This window comes from Marmota marmota, unplaced genomic scaffold (assembly GCF_001458135.2).
Source record: "Marmota marmota marmota unplaced genomic scaffold, marMar, whole genome shotgun sequence".
Lineage (NCBI taxonomy): Eukaryota > Metazoa > Chordata > Mammalia > Rodentia > Sciuridae > Marmota > Marmota marmota.
In genome coordinates, this window is record NW_026000078.1 from 2,812,437 (window position 1) to 2,836,266 (window position 23,830).

General features: G+C 31.4%; 1 protein-coding gene across 6 annotated transcripts in view; it reads right to left on the bottom strand.

Annotated features, from left to right (window-relative positions):
- Positions 1-358: 358 nt before the first annotated feature.
- Col11a1 (collagen type XI alpha 1 chain) overlaps positions 359-23,830 on the bottom strand; it is a 211,632-nt gene continuing 188,160 nt past the window's right edge. For all 6 annotated transcript variants that reach the window (XM_048814622.1, XM_048814625.1, XM_048814623.1 and 3 more), the window contains 13 exons: positions 19,633-19,686; positions 19,389-19,496; positions 18,856-18,909; positions 12,498-12,551; positions 11,526-11,633; positions 10,931-10,984; positions 10,787-10,822; positions 10,643-10,696; positions 8,732-8,981; positions 5,338-5,450; positions 3,941-4,009; positions 2,009-2,242; positions 359-1,025 (listed from right to left, as the gene is read on the bottom strand). In XM_048814622.1, the coding sequence (XP_048670579.1) occupies positions 879-1,025; positions 2,009-2,242; positions 3,941-4,009; positions 5,338-5,450; positions 8,732-8,981; positions 10,643-10,696; positions 10,787-10,822; positions 10,931-10,984; positions 11,526-11,633; positions 12,498-12,551; positions 18,856-18,909; positions 19,389-19,496; positions 19,633-19,686 (1,335 nt within the window). In that variant the 3' untranslated portion in view covers positions 359-878. The remainder of the gene's footprint in view (positions 1,026-2,008; positions 2,243-3,940; positions 4,010-5,337; positions 5,451-8,731; positions 8,982-10,642; positions 10,697-10,786; positions 10,823-10,930; positions 10,985-11,525; positions 11,634-12,497; positions 12,552-18,855; positions 18,910-19,388; positions 19,497-19,632; positions 19,687-23,830) is intronic.

Here is a 23,830-nt window from a genome sequence, read left to right on the forward strand (position 1 = left end):
ATGGAGGCATCAATTTGTTAAAATATTTCTCATACATATTTCCCTGTTCAAAAATATAAACTTGCTTGTTTTCCATATATACAAGTATCCTGTGAAATCCTGGATTCTGAGAAGAAATAGTTTGAGGTATAGCATTGAGTAAAACATCCAAATGCATGATATTTTTGGCAGAAATTCATTAAAGTTACTGTCGGCAGAGAGTTGATTGGAGTGTGCTCCCAAAAGTCTTCCAGGTTTTGCCCTCTGATAAATTTGTCAGCGACATCAAATAATTGAACTCTTCAACATCAATATATACAAAGGCATTTTATTATTAATCAAAGAAAGGGAAATAGAGACATCAGAAATTGCAACTTTATTTTTTGTAATACATATATTTATTGCCATCATAGTTCCGCAATTGTCATAAAATTAGAGTCAGATGGGATTCTGAGACACGTGCAAGTTTTGGAAATGGACATATAGATAACAGTATGGAACTGTACATAAAATAATTACAATTTATTAAACACATTGTTTTAGCATATCCTTGATGGATGGGAATGAGCACCATATTTTTTTATGAATATATATTTTTCTGTCTTTTCTTTTTTTTCAGCACCAAAGAAATCCAAATAGGAAAAGGAGAGATGAGGGTCAAGAATTAAGAATCAGCCCTGTTTCCATCTCAGCCACACTACATTATTTCTTTATGATTTTCAAAGCTCTTTTCACATGATTCTGCCCTCTCAAGGGCATCAGTATTTCCTAAATGGTACAAGTATACGTAGCAATTTGTACTCTATACCATCCTTATTCAAAACTTGCATTTGGCATGAAATGGATTGCTGGCACCAAGGTATATTTTCTGTTGGTTTCATAGGTTCTTCATCTTAATCTTAGCCAAGAAAGCAAACTGGACCAACTTCAAATCCAAATTTTTGATTCTGATCACCAAAGTCATTGATCATTACATCAATGATAGGTACTTGATCGATTTTCGGTGTGTTGATTTCAATTACAGTCTTTTCATAGCCTTTTCTGGACTGTAAAATTAAGCATAAATTAAAAATTACATGATAATTTAATATTGCTAAAACACATGTTATTTTCCTAAGCTTCTGATAGGAGGCTAGAAGATAAGAAAGAAGAGAATAAATCCCAAATTTGCCAATAATTATATGATAACTTTTTGCTATTATGAGTGGAGAATCACATTCAGTTTTAAATTTTGAATATTAAAAAATATGCTTAATATTTAATTGTAGCAACTCAACTATGATCATCCAACATACTGCACATTTAAAACTAATTAAGTTGATAAATAAAATTTAATATAAAAATTGATGCTGGTACTAGATCGCATAATATAAGTAATGCATCCTTATTATTTTACTTATAATTAAGATATAGATTGTCAAATTCCCTTGTCAAATACAGTATAAAATCATAACAGAATTTGAAACATTTCTACTACCATATATTAATTTTTATAAATATTAATAATATACTACTATTTAGAATGCTTTCCAGGACTTGTGCATCTATAACCTGCTTTGTGTTCTCTTTCTTGTTCTACTTGTACCCCACTCATTCTGTTGAAATCATAGGTGCTCTTATTTTGCAATTGTGCTATCTCTTTAGTCATCAACACTTAGTCAAAGCAAATTGCTATTATATGGAATTCCCATGTGCATGAACATTGGTTCCAGAGGATAAAGATAACAAAAATGATAGTAGCTTCCTAAATTGCTGCTAACACAGTGACAATTAAAAAGCATCTATCTAAGATTACCTTCTGTTATGTCTTCAAAAATGTATCTTTGTGTATTTCAGAGTGTCTGCATGTGTGTATATCTGTGTGTGAACATTAGTGGTTTTGAAAACTCTGTATTTTAATATGTCAATGTTAAGCATCAAATCTTATTAATAACTGACAGCCATTGAGAGAAATCTGGCTTAGAACTAAAGTGAGGCTGTTAGAGGCTGCCTCTCATCTGTGAAGAAGACAAGCAGAGATTTCACTCACCGCACAGCCATCATGCAGTGCTTTGATGTAAGGGTTGTTATCATAGGACATCTCCTCATCATTTGATCCCAGGAACCGAAGTGCTTTGTCATAACTTCCTGATGACACATCATACCAGGCAGCCGACTGATGACAGTTATAGGTGAAATTTTGCCGAGCAGAGGCAGTGAGAAGTTTCAGGAATGTCATTTGCACCATGTTAATGGTATTGCCTTCAACATCTAAATATGAAAGCTGGGAATAAAAGAATAAAAAGACACATAAAGACTCTTTTTCTCTTTTATGCTATGAAAAAATAAATCACTGTTGACAGTGAACTTTGATGCAGGAAGGATGTAGATGAATCGACAGCCCTTTTGTAACCCACTGAGAAAAAGTGTGAATTGAGGGTTACAAGACCCAGAGACAGGATTTTATGAACTCAGGTCTCTATCTCCAACTCACTTACTCTAACCACTGCTTATCTTTGACAAAATCACAATGTCCATTGTTTCCTAATCAGTAAGCACTGCCAGAAAAAAAAAAATGATTCTGCTTTGAGGAAATACTTCACTATATTTCATATCTTTTTTTTTTAATTGTAAAATAATGAGACAATGAAAACCAAGGAATCTCAGTGTGATAGAAAGGTTAACTGGTTTTGTTCTTTGATCATGCTCCTGTACTTTTTATTTTGGGGCCATAGTCTTCCAAGGTGTTTTGGTCTTCTAATTTTCAAAGCAGAGTTTCAGTCCATTCTCAGATTTTATATATATGTTTTTTTTTTCACTGTTTTATCACCAGCACCCAGCTTAATGGCAGAGACAATAGGAGTTAATAATTGTTGAGTCAATACTATTTTGTATTTATAGCAGGAAAATAATTTTAAATGTAAATTATTAAGACTTGTCTTATGTCATCTTCACAAAATTTTTGTTGGGCATAATGGAGATCACTTAGCTTAAGAGAAATGTATAAACCTAAATTTAAAAAAAATTACAAATTCACTGTGATTTATACATGAAGGCAATACAAAAGCACTGATCTGACTTTTCTTCTTATAAAAACTTTATCTATTCCTTACTGATTAACAGAGAGATATTGAGGAGCCTCGTGAGTTTAGGGGAAAAATTTACTTTGGCAATGAACTCTAAGGAAAATAAAACTTCACAAAACAAACACACATAGGGTTCTACTTGTGTATATTTTACACTCATACACAAACAAGAATGTAGCATGGGTGCATAATATCTAACCTGAATACTAAACTAGGAAATTGTAAGTCATTAATATGTATGTTTATATAGTAATGATAAATGTACAAATTTTCATCAGTGGAAAATAATAGCATTTTAAAAAAATATTAATTGATTGAATAATTATTTGGATAAGTGGGGAAACACTTAAATTTGGTTAACTCCTAATTAAAGTAATTTAAACACATATTTTAAATAGCTTTTAATATGAATTTAGTCTAACATACAATCTTAAAATATCTTTACAAAATTTTTAAGGGAAACTGGTAATTGTATGGACATATGTAAATTTGGCTTACAATACAAATAAAAGGTAGGTTTGTTCACTATATTCCCAAAGGTAACAATCAGAAAAAATAATTGTACATGCTACAAGTTCTTCATGAAATGAAAACCAAAGAATAAACTAGGGATCAAGCAAATAGGAAATGAAATAGTGATAGTCAAAGATATTAAATGGATATTAAATACTTTTGCTGATATTTTTAGCAAAATTCATTTTATAATGACTTTGTCTTGAACTTGAAATTTAGTAGTTCCATCTATTTTGATACAAAAACAAATTAATTGCTTTAGGATACCATAGTGGTCTAAGAGATGCTAGGTGGAACAAATTGGAGAACACATGAGCTATATAATTTGAGCTCGGCTTAATGGAATTTGAAATAAACCATTTCATGCTGAGGTAATAACATACCAATTTTCCTCTCTTAAATTCACTAAACCAACTTCCTGGTTTCTCCTTTGGCCATGATGAAAGTCTTACCTATTGTAAATGAACAGGAAAATTAAAAGTTAGGCAAATATTATAAATGATAATTTTTTTGTCTATATGGGTAAATTTTAGTAAGATTAAGAAGCTAAAGAGCTTTTGAAATATACATAAAATGAGATAAAGAGCAACATTTGAGATAGATCTTATGAACTGCATGTAATGAATATTGAATCATTTTCTTCATGATCTCTTCAGTGGTTTAAAAATAAATGGGGAGAGATAACTTGGTAAAGGCAGACTAAGAGCTGTAGGGGACATCATTAGAACTCTCAGGTAATCGCTCACAAAAGAAATCCTCCAAATGCCAGCCAGCATCAACCCCAAAAGACAAGGAACAGCACTGTGTATCAAAGGAAGCATTCTGAAAACATTTCTCCAGTAACTAAGGGTGAGATGTCCCAGAAAAGTCATTGGTAGAAAGTATGACTGATCATTTCTTCTAGGAATATAAAGAATCCCTTGTAGATCTGCATTTATTATTAAGTAAAGATCAGTAAATTATGAGTTTATAAGGCTTTATCTTAGGAAATCTGAATAATCGGTGTGAGGGGCCGCATTTTCCTTTGCCATGGATTATTTTGGGGGTTGGAGGAGATGTATTATGATGGAAGTTGCTTTGTCTCCTGACCCTACTATATCATTCTGATGTTACCAACTTAAATATTCTCCTAAAAAAGATCGATCACACATAAAATTATTTGCTTTGTCTTATGGAGTTCCTTTACCTCTAGGAGCCTGTGCCATTTTCTAAAGAAATTGTTTGGAAAATGCACTTATGCTGATGAAAATCTCTGATTCTGTTAATGATCTGCATGTAGCTTTAAAGATGTAACTCAAGTATATCGATACTATTAGGTGAAAAGCATGGAGTGTGTGTGAAGGGACTAAACATCTAAAACATGTAAGTGTACAGAATGCTCTTATTTTATGTAAAAGAAAAATTCTTTATGAAATTTTTCATTTTGAGTATATTATGCAGCTGTGAGTGTTACCATGTGATAATTGGGCAGAATAACACTATATATGTACTAAAAGTTGAGATTCAGCTGTGATGTGTCATGGAAAAACCACAGAATTTTAGAGAGCAAGCAGGTGCCTAAAGAATACATCTGGGCAAAAAATAAAGAAAAGAAGTGTTTGTTAACTCTATGCATCACTTGGGTGCCTTATTCATGTTTATGCAAATGAAATGCTCTAATTACCCTGTAAGAAAAGCAGATAAATGAAAATATGACAGTATAATTTTCCTGTTTAGTTCAATATTGCAAAAACATGGCAGGAACTGTCAACATTCGCCACCAAAACAGATTGGTACTTACTCCCTCAGATTTTTTGTCTGGATAAAGGCAAGTCTCACCGCCAGATGTGAAATTGCAATAAACTTTGAAGGAATCTCCTGAGCAACCTTGGTTAGGATCAATCCAATATTCACCTAGAAAGTAGGAAAAAGCAGGTCATACACAAGTTCATTAACAATAATATCAAATGCATGAGAATCAAATTTTATTAAAAAGAGAAATAAGGAAAGTCAATATTCATAGATCTTGTTACTTTTATGCTTTTAGGCATATTAGGGTATATATTTGATTAGCTGGAGTGACCTTTTCTTTTTTGCCTCAACTCTTTGTAAAGGAACCATATCTGAAATATTTTTTTTGGTCTTGTCATACCAATCACTTTTAGGTATTAATCTGTTACCTCTTCAAATAATAACATCCTGTGAATCCATGTGTAATAAATTACATGTATAATGGAATCAGATCTAGTTGAACCCAAATCTACTATGTAGTACTTTGTTTTAGAAATATGAGTGTAACAATCCATTTTGACCTAATTTATTCATCTGTAACAATGGAGTACCTATTTAGCCACAGAAATCATACCTTCACCTTATTTTACACAACAACTTCTTGTAGTAAATGTTGATCCTAAGAAGGAGAACTGCATTATATATTTAAATGTGACCTGCTATTAATGCCATTAATGCAATGTGGTCAAACAAATTTTGTCATGTGAATAATCATGATTAATATTTTGGCATTATGTGAGTAAAGATGGTCAAGATTAGGAGTTACATAAAGTTATTCTTTGAATGACTGACAGAATGGTTTTTGTTAACAAGAATTATTAGGAGACAAAATTGATAAACATGTGACAATTACTTTGCTTTCTTCCTATCACATCATGCTCTAAACTTAATTTTAAATGTGAATTTGAATTATGTGAATACAACAGTTTTGAACTTATAATTTTAAAAGCTCTGGTAGCTTAGCTTAGTACTGGAACTCTCAAAACTCCAAATTCATTCAGTGTTTATCTTCTACTATATGAAAACAGTGGAAGTACTCTAATAGTTAATAGCTTCTACTGTTTATCAGGTAACAAAAACATTCACACTTTTTACAATTATACTACTAATATATACATATCTGAAATAAATTGAAATTCTCAGGAAAAATATACAAGAGAACAAAAATCATATCTAAGATTTTATCAACAGAGCTAACTATGCTGTCTTTGATATTTTAATGTTTTTAAAGAATATATTGTTTGGATTATATGGGAAAAATTTTATTTTGCTTTATGGAATTAACATTTTTATTAAATAGTCTTTCAAATAATGTTAATAGCTTAATTATTCAGATACCTTTGTTTAATAAATGGATCAATATCCTGTAGATACTATGTTCAATTTATCTCCAATTTACCCATATATCATTTCTACTGCCATATCTCTAAATGAGGCCTCCGTCACCTCTTGTCCAGAGTAGTCCCAGAGCTTCTTAACCAGCTCTCTTGAATTCATTTTACTTTCTTTCAAAAACACTTTAAATCATTTTTCAATTTGCTCACTATTGTTCAGCTACAATCGCCTTCTTTTAATTTCATGAAAACATCAAAATCTTCTCTTCAAAGCTTTGCAAATGTGCTGCATCTTCTGCCTGGAATATTCTTTTGATTCTTAGTGTGACTGTCTATATTAAAGTTTCAGCTTAAATGTCATATCCACAATATTAATATTGAGTTTATACAAGATGGATTCATCCCCTACATAAATAAATACCCACTTTTCATATAACTGTCCATAATATGCTATTACTAATATTTTTGGTTTTTCTATCTCTACCATTAGATAATAAATAGATCAAGAACATTATTTTTTCTGTTCATCTATGAATGTGTGTATGAAAAACAGCACCTGGCAGTATTCAAGAATTAATTAATTAATCTTATTTTGATGTCACGCTTAAGAAGTAATGAAGCTAGTTATCATGGAGAAATTATTGGAAACTACAGCCCACAGTGGGATTACCACTCTTAAAGTTTATAATACTTTTTAAAATTCTCTGGTTCTAAATCATATGTGCTTTCAAATTCAGTACATGCTACTATCTTTTGCATTTAATTTTCAATTTTGTATGATTACCTTATTCATTGAGATCTAAAGTATAAGAATCATGTATATTATGTAGCTGTATTCTCTGTATTCTCATTTAAATGTCATAAAAACTTCAGTGGAAATTCGTTGATTGGTCAAGTATATTTTAATTTGTGAATAGAAAGAAAAATTTTCTAGCACAGGCTCAAGCCAAATTATTTAAATCCTTTGTGTATATAATGCCAGTTATAAGTAAGAATCTCTTTATAAATCACAGATCTAAACGTGTATTTTTCATTTAAATAAACACAAATTGGAAGACCCTGAATTATCAATTTGCACAGAATCCTTAACTACTAGCTGTGTTTTAGTTTTAATTGGCTATGCATAAGAAAGTAATATTTTATGATATTTTTCCTTTATAGTGGCTATATATGAATTAATTTAGACTTTCCTATCTTCACTGTGTTATTTAGATCTAATTTATAAAATTCATTTTTTGATGATAGTGCAAAACAATATTTTCTTAGAAGTAAAGGGAGGTAAGGTATTTCAGTATCCATGGGAAGATTTATTAATCATAAATATCTACCCCCTTGTTAGTTAAGTAATTATGACTTTAATCAACTATCTAAGCATAGCTGAACTTTTCCTTCTCAGAAAAATAGATATGTATAGGTTTTTCCAAGCTCTAGGCAAAAGAAAGTATCCTGATTATAATTATTAAGCAAAATATGAACAGTTCTACTAGATAATTGTGGATCAATGAAAGAAAAATTTTTGTTGCAAATTATCCCAATCCTTAAATATTCTGTTCATCAAATTTTGCTAAACTGATAGATCAAATGTTCATGTTATGCTATTTAATCATATTTAGATTATCCATGTTAGTGTAAAGTACTTGATCAAATTCATGCAAATATTAATTAATATTAATGTGATTGTCTTAATGTACTATATTAATCATATTAATATAAAGTAAATGAGTAAGTTAGTAACAATTGTATGGTGATATGCTCATATGGATGCATACATAATACCCATTCTGAGTTATTTATAAGGCAAAGTGTATTTGTGTGAGCAATCATTATCCAAAAATCATCTTGTCACAGTTCAATGAAAACCTTATTTAACAGACAAGGATTTTCCAAAGAAGACCTTGAATTACACAATGTAAATGACTTTTTCTGTCTACAAGAGTAGAATTAATAATTCTTTGCTCTAGTTTTATTTAGAGAGTATATTAAACATTTAATTAGAATTAACGAGCTCACAATGCACTTCAGTAACTTAGCAACTCAGTACATTTGTTTTGTCATGTATTATTAACATACCATCTGGGAAGTCAGGGTGGCTGAGTTGCAGGTCTTTGCAAGTTCGGGCGGGATTGGTCTGAGTACCCATTGGAAACTTCATATGCTCAATGTCTTGCTTTAGGGAATTGAGGGAACCAAATATTTCCTCCATTCCATCGGAGTAATCAAGAATATTATCGCCTATATCTGCTTGCATGCTTTCAGTATGTCTTCTCATTTTTTTGGATGACAAGATTGGTAAAGGCTGAATGACTTCACCAGGTGGACCCTGTAAAGAAGACAAGGTGGGTATAAAATATGTGAGTGTTCCATAAAGTAAAAAATATTCTTCAAGCTTATAAGAAATTATAGTTGGTTTAGCTTTTCTATAGTTGCAAAATGATATATGAAAAAAATCATATGAATAAATACACATATATATATGTATATATGTAAATTTTGTAATTTCTTTTAAAAATTATCTGGTGGAAATATGGAGGTAGGTGCACAAGTCAGATTTCTGGCACTTTATCTACATATTGTAGCATAGTTTTCTGTTAACATGTTATATATGTTACTCTCTGATTTTCTGAGTAGTCCTCATTGACACACTATTTCTAGAACTATATTTTAAAGTCTCAGCTGGACGCAGTGGCTCACACCGGTAATCCCAGCAAATTAGAAGCCTGAGACAGGAGGATTGCAAGTTTTAGGCTAGACTCAGCAATTTAGTGAGGCCCTAAGCAACTTAGCAAGACCCTGTCTCAAAACAAAAAATAAAAAATGGGTTGGGGATGTAGCTGAGTAGTTAAGTGCCCCCCCTCAATCTCTAGTACCCACCACCCCCCAACCCCCGAAAAATATCTCGACAGATTAGAGCAACATTTTAAAGCTCTTACACTATCTAATAAAATGTATTACATTTCTCAAACATTTATATTCTGAAACAGAATATTAGTGTGCTTCAATATGTATTACTTATATCTTTATAAATTAACACTTAAAAGCAATCAGACTTCAATTTATGTTTATGTAAAAGTAGAACCACACCAAATATTTAATCCACATTGTTATGGGTTAAAGTGAACATTGGAATAACTTCTATGTTGAATTTATAACTCTTAACACCTCAGAAATTTGATCTTATTTTCAAATAGGGTCATGGGAGATGCAGGAGTTAAGATGAGGTCATTAGATTGGACCCTAATCCAACATGTCTGACATTATTATAAAGATGGAACATTTGAACACAGAGGGAAGACAATATAAAGGAGATTCAGAACAGATCCTTCCTCAGGGCCCTCAGAAGAAAACAACCCTATTGACCCCTTGATTAGGACGTCTACCCTCCAGAACTGTGAGATAATACATTCTGGTTTTATAGCCACTCAGTCTTCTGGTATGCTGTCAGGGTAATCTTAGAAAACTAGTAAACATGTAATTGGAAACATTTTAACTCAAGAAAGAAGATTAAGTATTCTTTCATATACTTATATATTGTAATTCTACCTTTTAGTAGTGTTTAAGTCTGGTTAATATAAGTACTTATAAATGGTAGTTATTATTTTTGTTTCTATTACTATCATTACATGATACAGAAAAACAATGCCCAGCATCTGAACTTTTCTTTTTATTCCTAAAGTCAGGTAAATGTATCTTTGTGGCATACAATTAATTGGATTCATTAAAATATGATAAAAATCATGATTCTTTTGAAAAAAATAAAGATTATTATAATATATAATTAAGGTTTCCTCTATTTAAAGAGTCAAATCAGTTCATAGGTCTTGGCATGTAGACTTTATTACTTAACTGACATAGTTACATTTTGTTATAAAATCAGAACCTTGGACAGTACATAGTTTTCATCCATTTTATAGTTGCAAACAAATCACCGCCAGTCTCCAGATGTAAGTTATCAGAACATCATTCTTGTTAACATGCACTTACCGGAGGTCCAGGAGGCCCTGGAAGACCACTGTCACCTTTCTGGCCAGCGGGTCCCTGTTAGAAAAAGAGTGAACATAAGTAGAGAACAAAGTAATTTAATGGACTTCACTCAAAAATTAAAATGTCAAAGGGAGAAGCACTTACAGAGGAGCCTTTGTTACCCTTGGGACCTTGAGGACCCTAGAAAATGCAGACAAAAGCACAGATTAAAAATCTAGAGCATTTGTACCTTTTTGTTATACTCATAGCTTAACTGTAACTTATAAGATTGCTTTGTCCAGTACTTACAGGTAAGCCTGGAGGACCAGGTGGGCCTATGGGACCAGCAGGACCTGGAATTCCCTAGAGGGAGAATGATCTGATTTAATGAGTTTTCCTTAGCATTCCATTTCCATGCTTTGCATAAAAACACACATTCCAAAAAGTAGAGATTAAAAAACCCCTAAGAACAGCCTAAAATTTTCCATTGTGAAGCAAAGAAATAACTTTTATAAAGTAATCTGAATTTTTCCACCTGGTGTACTGTCTATAGATATTGAGATACTAGATAAATATCTATAGTATGAAGGTTATGTACATATATATTTTATATCCCTGCAGCACTCAGAATAAACTTGCATGTGATGAGGATTCAAAACACGGCTGTGCAAATACTAACCTATGATTGTTATGATTTTAATAATTCACATTTTAATGTATTTACTCTAATGTCAAATCAACATCATTTGAAAATACCACTGATTAAAACAAACTCCAATAAAGATGCTCTAAAGTACTTCTTTGGTCATGTTTAAAGAAATATGTGAAGTGTGTGTGTGTGTGTGTGTGTGTGTGTGTGTATGATTGGAAGAGAGAAAGAAGAAACATTCATGCTTTTACTCACCCCATCCCCCTTTGCTCCTGGAGACCCTTGAGTTCCAGGGAGTCCTCTGTCACCCTTCTCCCCTTGCTCTCCTGGAGGACCGATCAAGCCAATTAAACCAGGATGGCCCTTTGGAAGAGGGGGAAAGAATTTAGTAATACATACATTAGAGCCATTAGTAAACTCTAGTCATACAATATTTGCACATTAAATTCATGAAAAAAATTTTAAATGTAGATAAAATACATTTAAATAACCTTTCTAAATGGAATGTAAAGTTAAGATCCTCCCTCTCTTCTTAACAGGATTTTTACTACTTAACATTAAGGGGTTAGGGGTTTGGTATGTTATGGAACTGAATGTTTTCTAAAAATATCTTTGGTGTTTCATGTAAGGATCATTCAGCTTAAAAAACAATATCAATAAGTAATATTGATGATACATACAACAGAAAACTCATTATTTTAATGAGCATCTAATTTAATATGAAATGTTTTCTATTCTCCAGAGACTTGGCAGTTTTAAGAAAACATTTGGAGATTTAAAAATAATCTAAACAATATTAATGCCATTCAAAATTAAAAAGCTTGTTTTCTCTACTTAGTGCAACACAGTATAAATTCTTGGAGATCAGATTACTACTTGAAAGATATTTCTAGTTTAAATTATTTTTATGTTTCAAAACATTTTGCTATTCCATCTGCTTATCTTGTGAACAGTTATTTTAGTACAACCATATGCTTTCTCCATATGGTTTCTAAAAGGGCACACTGAGAAGATGCAACACTGGATTCTGGTTCGTCTTCCACCATTACTTTGCATACTTTCTCTTCTATAAACACATCTGGGAAGCTGATAGTTGTAGCTTTTCATGGTTAGAATGACAAAGCTATCTTTCGAAATTTCCTTTTGAGAGGTTTTAATCTGCAAAAGTAATGACTTCTGCTATTAGTACATCAAAAGTATAACAACACATTTTTTAAAAATTCTTACCTTCTCACCCTTGGAGCCAGGATCTCCTTTGAGACCAGGTAAACCAGGAGGTCCCTAAATAATAAGAAAAAAATAAACACATTGAGAGTAGGCATAAATATAAAAATCATATTACTTATCACAGAGCTAGTTTGATTTGAGAACTATGTAGTTTAAAAAAAGTTCATAATGATCAACGTTTATTTTTCAGGATTCCATGTAAATGTATATATTTAACACATCCTGGTTTAATTTGTGACAATAACATTAAACCATAATATTGATAATCCTGATTAAATAAATATGAATTGAGAAATATGCCATAGTTTGTGTGGATATTGATATAAAAATGGACAAATTCCTTATATCGTTCTATTAACAGACAAAAATACTTTATGCAAAGTATACGCAGTATTAAATGTGCATGTGTCTAACAATATTCTTCTAATGAGAAGAAAATTAATCATCAAACAAATTTATGTCAATTAAGTTAGATTCTCTTTTGTATTAACATAAACAATCATGCTGCTTTGTTAAACCACAGACAAAAAGAAGACTATAAAAAATTCTCTATTCACCTTTAAATATATTCTAAGAGTGGATTTTGACATTGCCCTTTCATCTAGATTCTAATACCCAACAGGGGTGCAGGTAGGTGGTAGAGTACTTGATTAGTATGTGCAAGGCCCTGGGTTCAATCCCCAGAACAACAAGAAAGAACATTAGAATATGTTATAGTAATGGATCTCTCAAAGTGCTGTCCTTGAAACATCAGCATCAGTATCACCTATGGACTTATTAGGAAGAAAATTCTTATACCTTGTGCAGATCAACGGAACCAGAAATTGTGTGTGGTATCCCATAATCTGTTTCATAGATCTGATGCTCATTAAAGCTTAAAAAACATTGCTCTGTGGTATCAGACCCTAAATCCAGTTAATCAATATACAAATCAGAGCACATAGAGGATATGATGTATATTAAAATAAAACATGACTTATTTAGTTTACTAGCTAAATGATTTTATAATTAAATGTACATAATTTGTACCTACTTTTTTTCTAGTCTTATCAGAAATGACAGGTGAAAGAAAATAATGCCCAAGAGCCTATTTTAAAAAAATGTTTTATAGGAAGCCCCAAGAGCATAAATTTTAAGGAAATAGTATAAATGGTAAAGGAAGCAATCAGGTAATCATTTAGACAGCTTATGTCACTATTAGGGTACAGGAGGTCAGACTATGTATTAGAATAAAGAAACATAAAATAAGTCTATGAAAATCACTTTAATAAAAATGTAATCATAAGTTTGATCCCTAGCACCGCAAAAAATTGTAATTGTAATAAGGAACTATGTATGTGAAACATTTAAGAATATTGGTTATACTTGATATATATCAGTTAAAAATCCATACATTTTCTAGGTTAAAAATATGAAACTGAAACCCTGTCATAAAATCAAAAGTACAAAGTGTTGGAGAGGCAGCCCAGTGGTAGAGCACCTGTGGGTTCAATCCCCAGTACAAAAACAAAAACCCCAAAATTATTTAAAGAGGCTATCTATATATGCTTTTTCTTCACATCTCATTTTATATTCAAACTTTCATGCATACAATATGCTTTACAGAAATTTTGCTGTAAAGGGGAAAACTGATAAAGATGTTGCCGGCTGGACATCAATATTCCTAATCACTGTCATAGTCACAAATGTTGAAATCTAATATATCATATCTCTGAGCTTTATTCATAAAAATATTATAAAAGTAACTGTGTCTTAATATTGTGATAATGAAAGAAAAATCAGGCTTATGAAAGACTAGATAAACAGTGAAGCATAACACAAATGTCAATTATGATCATTAGCTTTAGTTACACTATAGATGGGTACCTATTATTTTTTTTCCTTCTATTCAAATAGTACAAGCTAAAATAGAAAAAAAGAAAATAGTAATTCTAGTTCTCAGGCTTCATAAGAAATATACTAGACACTGTGTTTCACATGCATTTTAAAATATTTTCTATAAAATTATTCATGAAGGAGTTAAAGGAAAAGAGTATTAATCCCTCTAAGTTAATAAGTTCTTATGAAATTACAAACTTATCTATGGATGAATTTGCCAAGCAAAATCAATTTTGTATTTTCATCAGCTGAAAATAGAAATTGATAATGTTATGATTTTGAGAGCAGTTATAAATATCCTTCCGAACTTGGAACATATCAAAAACAACAACTCTACATATAAAAATGTTATTCCAAGTTACATGTTTTCTATTTCCTCTTTAGGACATTGTAAATTGAAAACTCCTAGGGAAATACATAATTCATATGCAATAAAGAGAAATGGAAAACAGGGACCATACATTCTTAAGTGTGTAGAATACACAATCAAACATTCCCCCTGCAGTATTATGCTTTATGGAATATTTGCTTGATCTGCATCTCAAAGCTCTAATGCGCTGAAGCTTAAAGAAATTGCAGATCCCACACTTTCTTTAAAAGATAAAATCATGAGATATTGTTTAATTTAGTGGAAAGCAAATGCTTTATTATTTCAACCTGTTTAATCATTATGAAATGCCAAGCATCTCATCCCCTTTTAGAGTTTAAATGTAGCATTAAGGCAAAAAAATAAAATTGTAATTCAATAACCTATCTTACTTTTTATTCAGGCTTTTATGTTTGAAAAATAATGCTATCAGATATTTTATTTATCACTTTGTGAAAAGAAAGAATACATAATAATATTAAGTAAACTTGTCCAAAGATAAATAATGAATAATTTTTCAGTTGCACTGGAATGAATATGATTTTAAAAGAATGAAGCAAAACAAAAGCTTAAAACTAAATGATAGTTTTGCCTCCAAAAAATCAAATAAATATCAATTTTTAAAGTTACTAAATCACATTAATTTTGACCTCTAGCAGACATAAGAATTTAGTTACCATTACTTTTCTATTTAAAACACTCTTATTCACATTTAATTTTCGCTATGTACTAAAGAAACCACCAGTTCCACTTAAAAGCAAAAATAACAGCATAGTTGTTTACATAGGCTCATCATTGTCCTGTTCTTCTCTGTTAGTGCCTACATTTTCTACTTTTGTGACCTAAGTTCCATATGGGGATTCTAAATGTACATATGTCCATATATGTCTGTATATATACACATGGGTATATATGCACATGTATAGAATTAATGCATATGTAGAGGTTTAAGTTAAATGTTATCATTTGTATTTTGCTATTTAAAGTAAAAGGCATATACAGCACTTCTACAAAACTCTAGTCAAGTTGACAACAGAGTGGAGCAGACAACAAGCAAATATCATTTTTAGAGTTTGATATCTGTTCATTTCACTCTAAAAAAATTTGTCTCCATAAAGTTCCTATAAAAATGGTAAACTATTATCTATGCTGCTGATGGATGGACGATCTGTTAGAGTTCAATTGTCTAATTAGGTACCAGCCAATCTGGAAAGATGAAAGCCAACCAAGTTCAATAAGTTGATTTATTGAACAGCTAAACTGGATTTAAACACTAGGGCATGGGAAGACCTAGGTAGCTTTGACTAGTGGAACTTTGGAACTTTGCTGTAGGATGTTACAGGCAGCTTCTACAAGGGGAAAGGAGGAGACCCAATAGATAGCTGCAGAACTCTAGTAACAAGCCGAATCTTGCAAGACTTGAATACTTGTGCAAACATATTTAAGAGGGTAATGAGGAAAAACTAAATTATGGAGAAGGTATATTCAAAGCAATTTCATGTGAATTATTTTCTGAGTTGAATGTAAACTGTGTAAGTTTTCAAATCTCTATCTCCCACATCTTATTTACATTTATACCTCTCGTTTCCTTCTTTCATAATTTATATTTCTAATCAGGGAAGGATCCCTATTGGAAATTATTTAAATGGTTTTATTCTGGGTATACTTACCATCCTCTGCTTGATTTGGTTATTGTACTTGTCACATGTTCTAACTGCTGAAAGTGTAACTGTACATGCTGACCTTCTGTATTTGCTCTAATAGTCAACATCTTCCAAATCTCTCTCTGTCTCTCTCTCTGTCTCTCTCTCTGTCTCTCTCTCTCTCTCTCACACACACACACACACACACACACACACACAAACTGAGGTGAAATTAGTTTCTTTTCACTAAAAAGGCACAACTGATGTTTCTTAAAATATTGATCATTATTTTATTCACTTAATTCTTTATTTTATGTTAGTAGTACCCATCAATTGTTTTAAGTTGTATAAAAATAACTCATTTAACAGGCATTAAAAATTTCAGGAGGTAGAAGATGTTAATAACTAAATTAAACTCACTTAAATTTTATGCCATTTCATGAAACAGATGCTCTTAATCCCATTTTATAAATAAACTAAAACTGGAGAGAAAGAGAAGAAGGAAGAACAACTTTTCCAATGTCATCCCACAAGTAAATGGCAGTGCACATATTTGAAAATAGGGAGTTTGGATTTAGTCAATGATCTTAACCAGTAACCATGATAAATCACTTCTCACTCTGCTTAAAACATTACCTGTTAAGATAAGTCATTTTTAGTTGAATTGAAAAACCTCATTAAATTGCCAAAAGTAGCAGTTTTAAGGTAATAGCTCAATCCAGCCTCACCTCATAGACTTAGTACCATTTTCGTAGAGATTAAACATCACACCGAAAGCCAACTGATGCTAAGAAAAAGCTACAGTATTTTCATATCATAAATAAGTACTCTCTAACAAAACCAGCAGCCAGAGAATTGAATAGGCCCCTGCTGCTTATTTCTGAGGCTCATCATTTCACTGTTCCTAAAAAGGATTGTTCAGTCCCTTGAACTCTACATTTACATTTGCTCATGAGTCAGAAGTACAAACTTGCAAGCTGGAATCAGGTGGTATGCCTGATGGTTTTGTTTTTAATATTCGCCAAAGGAAATCTTCAGCATGGTACTTTTTAAAAAATTTCATCTGTAGAAAGGTCAGCATACTTATTGGAAAACCTGAAATAATAATAAGAGAACCTCTGGCAAATTTTAGGATGACATTAAGGCAGAGTATTTTTTCTTCCTGGCTCTTACCCTGTGCAGTTAGGCACTTACCAAATCTAAGGAGAGTATTTCCTAAGTAGTGTAGTTGTGGAGTGATCCTGTTTCAGCCAGGACCCTATTTCTATGCTGATGAGATTATGTGCCCAGTTGAAAATCTCCAGCTTGAAGTCAATTACAATTTGGTAGTAATTATCCAGTTACCAAATAAGTAATCTTTACCTTCTTCAGCAAAAGTTTAAAATAATACTTTAACATTTATGAAATACTTGATAGGTATCTGAGGGGAAATTGTGCCATCTTAAAAAAAAATGGCCAGAATCCCTCTTGAATAATTATGATTGTGAATCTGAGTTTTGATGGTTTTAGGGTATATAGGCACCTGAGACAATCAATATATCAATGACAAGAGGCTTTGACTAAATTTTTTATTAATTTAACAATTAATTTATTTAATAGTTTGATGAATTTAATAATTAAATTAATTTAATGATTAATTTAAATGACTATATGGAGGAACTTGACCATTTAAACCAATTTTTACCACACTTGCATAGTACAACATACACTGCTTGCTGTTTTCATTAATCCTTTAATATAACTATTATTGGATAGTGAAGTTAAAATAACTGTATTGTGAAATTGAACTATGCATAAAGCAAACAAGTCACCCATCAAGCAATGATTTTAAAGAGCAAGTCTTTTTTTCTCATTTTCTGCCCAAATTTTAGCAAAGATAATTCACATGCTAGAATAACATGCATTTCTGAATAGTATGCTGGTCAATCACTGCTTTACTACATTTCTCAAGCATATTGTTTGCATATAATGTTTATAATAGAGACTAAACGTGAATGTTGTTATAATATCTTTTTTTGTTAATGGGGCTTAGTGTCTTATCTTTCAGCCTATATGTCTCACAGAAAGAACCATTTATTTGGTCAAGGAGTCACTGTAAGCCTGTACTAACATTACTCTTTTAAATGAAGTACCAGGAAGCAAAGTTTAATTGCATGCATTTGGGGGAACTGTCTGTACTAGGAAAATGACTGGCAAGGCCATTAGTGGCATTTTATTCTGAGGGGAAATAATTTTTTCATCCAAAAGGTAAAAAAAAAAAAAAAAGGAACATTCTTGTGATCAAGTGGCATCTTTTCCATGTATCTATCAGTTAGAAATATTTGAATTTTTTGAGGTATGAGTAATATACTTCCTTGAATATTGTATCAAGTACAAACCAAGTTACCATCTAAAAATTTCAGGATTCTACCGTGTAGACAATTTTGTTTCAGTAATTCTCTCTTTAAATAAAGAAAAAGATGCTACTCACCATAGGACCAGGTGGTCCATCTTGGCCTGCAGCTCCAGGGAGACCTTGTTCTCCCTACAGAAAAAAATCATATTTTTATTAATAATAAATGATTATGTATTTTTTTTCAATTTTGGAAATTCAGAAAGGAAAGCAGCAAACATCCCCTGTGAATCCTACTATATGAAAAACATCTACAAATACTGTGAGCAATTTTGTGTTTAAAATTTCAACTCCATGTGCTTGTCTGTATGCAATACAGGCACACATACATATGTGTGCACAGAGGCATGCAAAGAAATTTTATGTCATTGAGAAATTAGGGTTTAGTTCCCTATTCTTCCTTTGCAAGTTAGAATTTTACCATGAACTTATTAAATAAATGACATACTTAAATATGTAGGAATGTCTGTACATAATAATTACTGAATTCCCACAAAAACATTCTCAAAATAACTTATGAAATATGCTGTCAGAAACATTTTAACTCATAATTTTTCAGAAATACAATGCTGTTTTCAAGGCAACATTTTTCAGCTAAGATGCTTACTCACCACAGGGCCAGGGATTCCCCGGAGACCTTCTGGACCAGGCTTTCCAGATGGACCCTGAGGACCAACTGGGCCAGTTTTCCCAGGAGGACCTTCAGCACCTGCTTCTCCCTATTAGAAAATAAAATACATGAATGCACCCATAATCAGAAAAAGACATCTTACTATTTTAAAACATATTGAAAATAAATGCTTATTTAATGTATTATAAGATTTTGAAACATAATATTTGTAAAGTATATTTTACCTTAGCACCTTTTTCACCTTGTCTTCCCTCTGAACCTGCAGGTCCAGGAGGACCCTATAAACATAAAATTGCAGTTAAATATGTGTCACATTTATTGCAATTCTGGACTGACTTACAAATACTCCAATTTAACTTGTAACAGACTAATACATTTTGGTTTTCTATTGATATTAAGTTTCAAACACAAGGTGGAAAATTAAAATGATTTTCACACACAAGCTTTCACCCCAAATATTAAAAATAAAACACAGGGTAGACTACAGACAATCATATAGTGCCAATGTAAGTTAATGGTAAAAATAAAGTGTTTAAAAATGCGGGTGAAGTAAGATAGTTACTATGAGTATAAATACTCATATCATTTATTATGTTGAATTATTAGCGATGAATTGAATATTAAATTTTGCTTCCATCCTTATGTATATTTTAAGAGTGGGCCCCTTCTTAATCTAAGAACATCTGTAAGTGTTTACACATCCTTAAAGGAACATGTCCTGGTTGAAGAAACATTTATAATCATGATGGTCAACAGAGTATTTTCGTTCTCTAGAACTATGTAACTCATAGAAATAAGTAACATTAAAAAATAGTATCACTTCTTAAAAACTACCATTAGAGCAAAAATAGAAAAAAAGCACTACATTCAAGATGTCATATAAAAGCATATGTATGGGAAGATTAAATAAGAAATTTGGTGATCTCCTAGAACTTGCTTTTTATTTCTTCCCCAATTCCTCTTGTTTTCCATTTGTTCACTTCAGTTTTGTCAATGATTACGCTTAAAAGCATTAACCAAGATTGAAGCTGGAAGTTGGAGAGAGTAGCCATGTGGTGGTATTTGGTGAAAATAAGGTGAAGAATAAGGAATTACTTTTTAAAATTTTTCAGCTATTGAAATAACATTCTAATGATGAATACAGGCAAGATTTTCATGTCTTTTAAATTCATATTTAAAATGAATATCAAACACTCCATCAAACTCCAAATTCCATGAACTCATTTTATCTCGGAGAATCAGTGAAGAAAACACTGGTAATTATTTTCTCAATATCAGAACTGTAACCTCATTTGACATTCACTGTGCCTCAATCACAATATAAGAAATGTATAAATTCTATACAGTCATCTCTTGAGGTGGTAGCAATATGCTCTTAATAATGCATAAAATAACATTTCAAAACATATAAAATTCACATTATTTATGCAAGTATATTTCTGCATTAAAGCATAAACCCTGAATCTTTCTCACTGTTAAATGTTGAGCCATAAATTATTTTGGTGTGATATTTAAAATTCTACTCAATGTAATCACAATGACTATTAATTTGAAAACAGAAATAATGAAGCTCATTGTAAGTTTTTCCTTATTCATGAAAAAGATTTTTTCTTAAATTAGTGATGTGAATTTATGCAGTCTTAAACTCAAAAGATTACATTTAATATGTGAACTTTATACCATAGATTTATCAATGGCTGCTTTTTAAAACACAAACCATCCTGCATATAAAAACAGAAAAATATACCCTTTATGCTGAGAGAGAGAAATAAAATCTGAGTTTGAAGAGCCTAGAGAGTTTTAACATAACTAAACTACAACAAAATTATTATTAAAATAAATGTTTTTCCACCCAAAGGGGCTTTTTTTCTGTATGTGTAAAGATAACTGTCACTATGTGAGTTCTTTTTAAATAACTCTTCCATTTATTTTCTCATTTTAATTTATTCATTTCACTTTTTCCCAAATGACAAAGAATTTTACTTTTTAAGAAAAAAGCAGACTTGGAGGAAAGCAGACTTGCTTTTCCTAGGAAAGCTGGAAATTTTCTTTGAAAAAACTCATAGTGCCTCCTATGATTTAAATGCATCCCCTCAAAAGTGTGTGTTGGAAACTCAGCAATGTAACACCATAGGGAGGTGGGGCCTAATGGGCTCTGCCCTTGTGGGTGGATTAATACTGATTGTAAAAGGACTCGAGGCGTGAGATCCATTCCTTGTGCTCTCTCATACTCTTCCATCCCCGCCTTTCTGCCATGGTGATGCAGCAAGAGGACCCTTGATAAATGCAGTTCATCGGTCTCATATTTCCCAATCTTAGAACCATGAACAAATACATTTCTATTCCTTAGAAATTACCCAGTGTATGGTATTCAGTTATAGCAGCACAAAACAGACTAGTATAATGCACACAGAAAAATTCTTGTCTTGATTATTTTTCAGGTTTGCAACAAGAGGCCCTAGTTAGTTCTTCTCTGGCATTTGTTGCTGTAACAGATTTTCCTTTCTGTAATAAATACACTTCCTATAAAATTCTATTATTATCATCTTTCCATTATTCATATTTTATAATATATCCTATATTTTATCCATTCTTCCACTCATGTCACAAATATTTAAATATTACTTATGTTCCAGAAATGTGCTATGCATGGTGAATACAAATAAAATATAAAATTGCAACCCTAAGGGAATTTCCAAAATTTAGTTACAGAGACAGACATAAAAGTTAATAAATAGACTGTACTGTAAAATAAATTAAGACCAGATAGGTTTGCAAAATAGGTACACTGATCCAGTTTGGCAGTAGGAAAAGTTTTCCTAAAAATTAAATATCTGATCTAAACCTTACAGTGCGGGATGCTTCCTTAGAACAGTTTACCTTCTGAACATTTACATGAAAGCACAAAGGCATAGAATGGAAAATATATGGTGCTCTTCAGAGAACTGCTAGTAGTTCAGTCAGACTGTCAGTCAAGAGTCTGGGCATACATGTGAGTCACAGGGGCAAAATTCTGGGAAGCATGCTGATGTTGGGGTTTGAGAAGCAAGGAGGAAAAGAGGGAATGTATAGAAAGGGAGAATTTGAGAAGGGTTCTGACTTCAAATATTAGTAAAATTAACTATGCTGAATTTAGTGCTATTAGAACATTTAAATATGTATTAAGTGAACAAGTGCTCTTATTTTTCACATTGAAAAATTATAACAGCTACTCAAAAAGCTAAGGCAGAAGGACTGTAAGTGTAAGTCCAGCTGGGCAACTTTGAGACTATACCTCAAAATAAGTAAAAAAATAAAAAAGAGCGGCATATGTTGTTCATAGGTAGAACACTCCCAGGTTCAATCCACAATCTTCACAAACGAAAAAACATTAGGACAGTTTTTCCTAAGCAGTATTAAAAACACTAACATTTTGAGTATTTAAAAAGTAAAGTTAAATCAATTTAATTAAGGATTCTTCAGAACTTTTAATATTCTTTTTGACTGTCTCTGAAAGAGGTAGTGATTCCCAATTTAAATGCACACTTTGTTTATGTAATGACCCTCAAGGGGCATAGTTTTTTACTGAACAGAAATTTTAAGAAAATTTATAATGCATTTTATCATTATGATTTATTTTTCCACCTATATATTTATATGATATAGGAATTTTTCAAGGGCCTTTGTAAAAGCAAACATTTCAATTTGAAATTTAATTTAACAATACATATATTAACACACATAATACATATGTATTATGTGTATTTGTGTTTTTTGTGCACTTATATATGCTCAAACTATATATGTATGTCTATTTACCATATATGGCATACATGCAGGCATATATATGATTTATCGGCCTTTGTAATCAATAATATCAGTTATTTTGATTTTTATTGAAGCTTTCCTTTGGTAATATGAGCTGGACTTTAAAATTCCATTTAATATGTGTACTTTCAAGTTATAAGGTTAATATTATTTTAATTAGTTCCAGAATATTTTTTTCAGTAAAAGGGGACATGAAACTAGCTGTAATGATCACTTGTGTAACAAAATTCCAAGCTTATTGATGTGAGCTGTACTATCTTCTGGTGCCTTAAGGAAAGAGATATTTATTTTTCAGTATTACAAATGTAGGACCTAAGGTACATGGACTACAAATCATAATGTAATTTTTCTAGTTCAATAACTATCAGAATCTTGTTTCTGTATCACTGCCACTCAAAGTATTACAATCAATATTCTATTAGGAAGTCTTATTATCATTTATTTGTCAAATTCATTCCCAGAAAAATGATAATATTTTGAACACATTTCTAGTAATTGTTACTTATGCTATATATTATAGCAAAATTGTCATTGGTCTGCCTTTCTTCCAATGTAGGGAAACTGAAAATAGGAGAAATGTTAATTTTCATAAAATACATGCAAAGCTTATTTCAG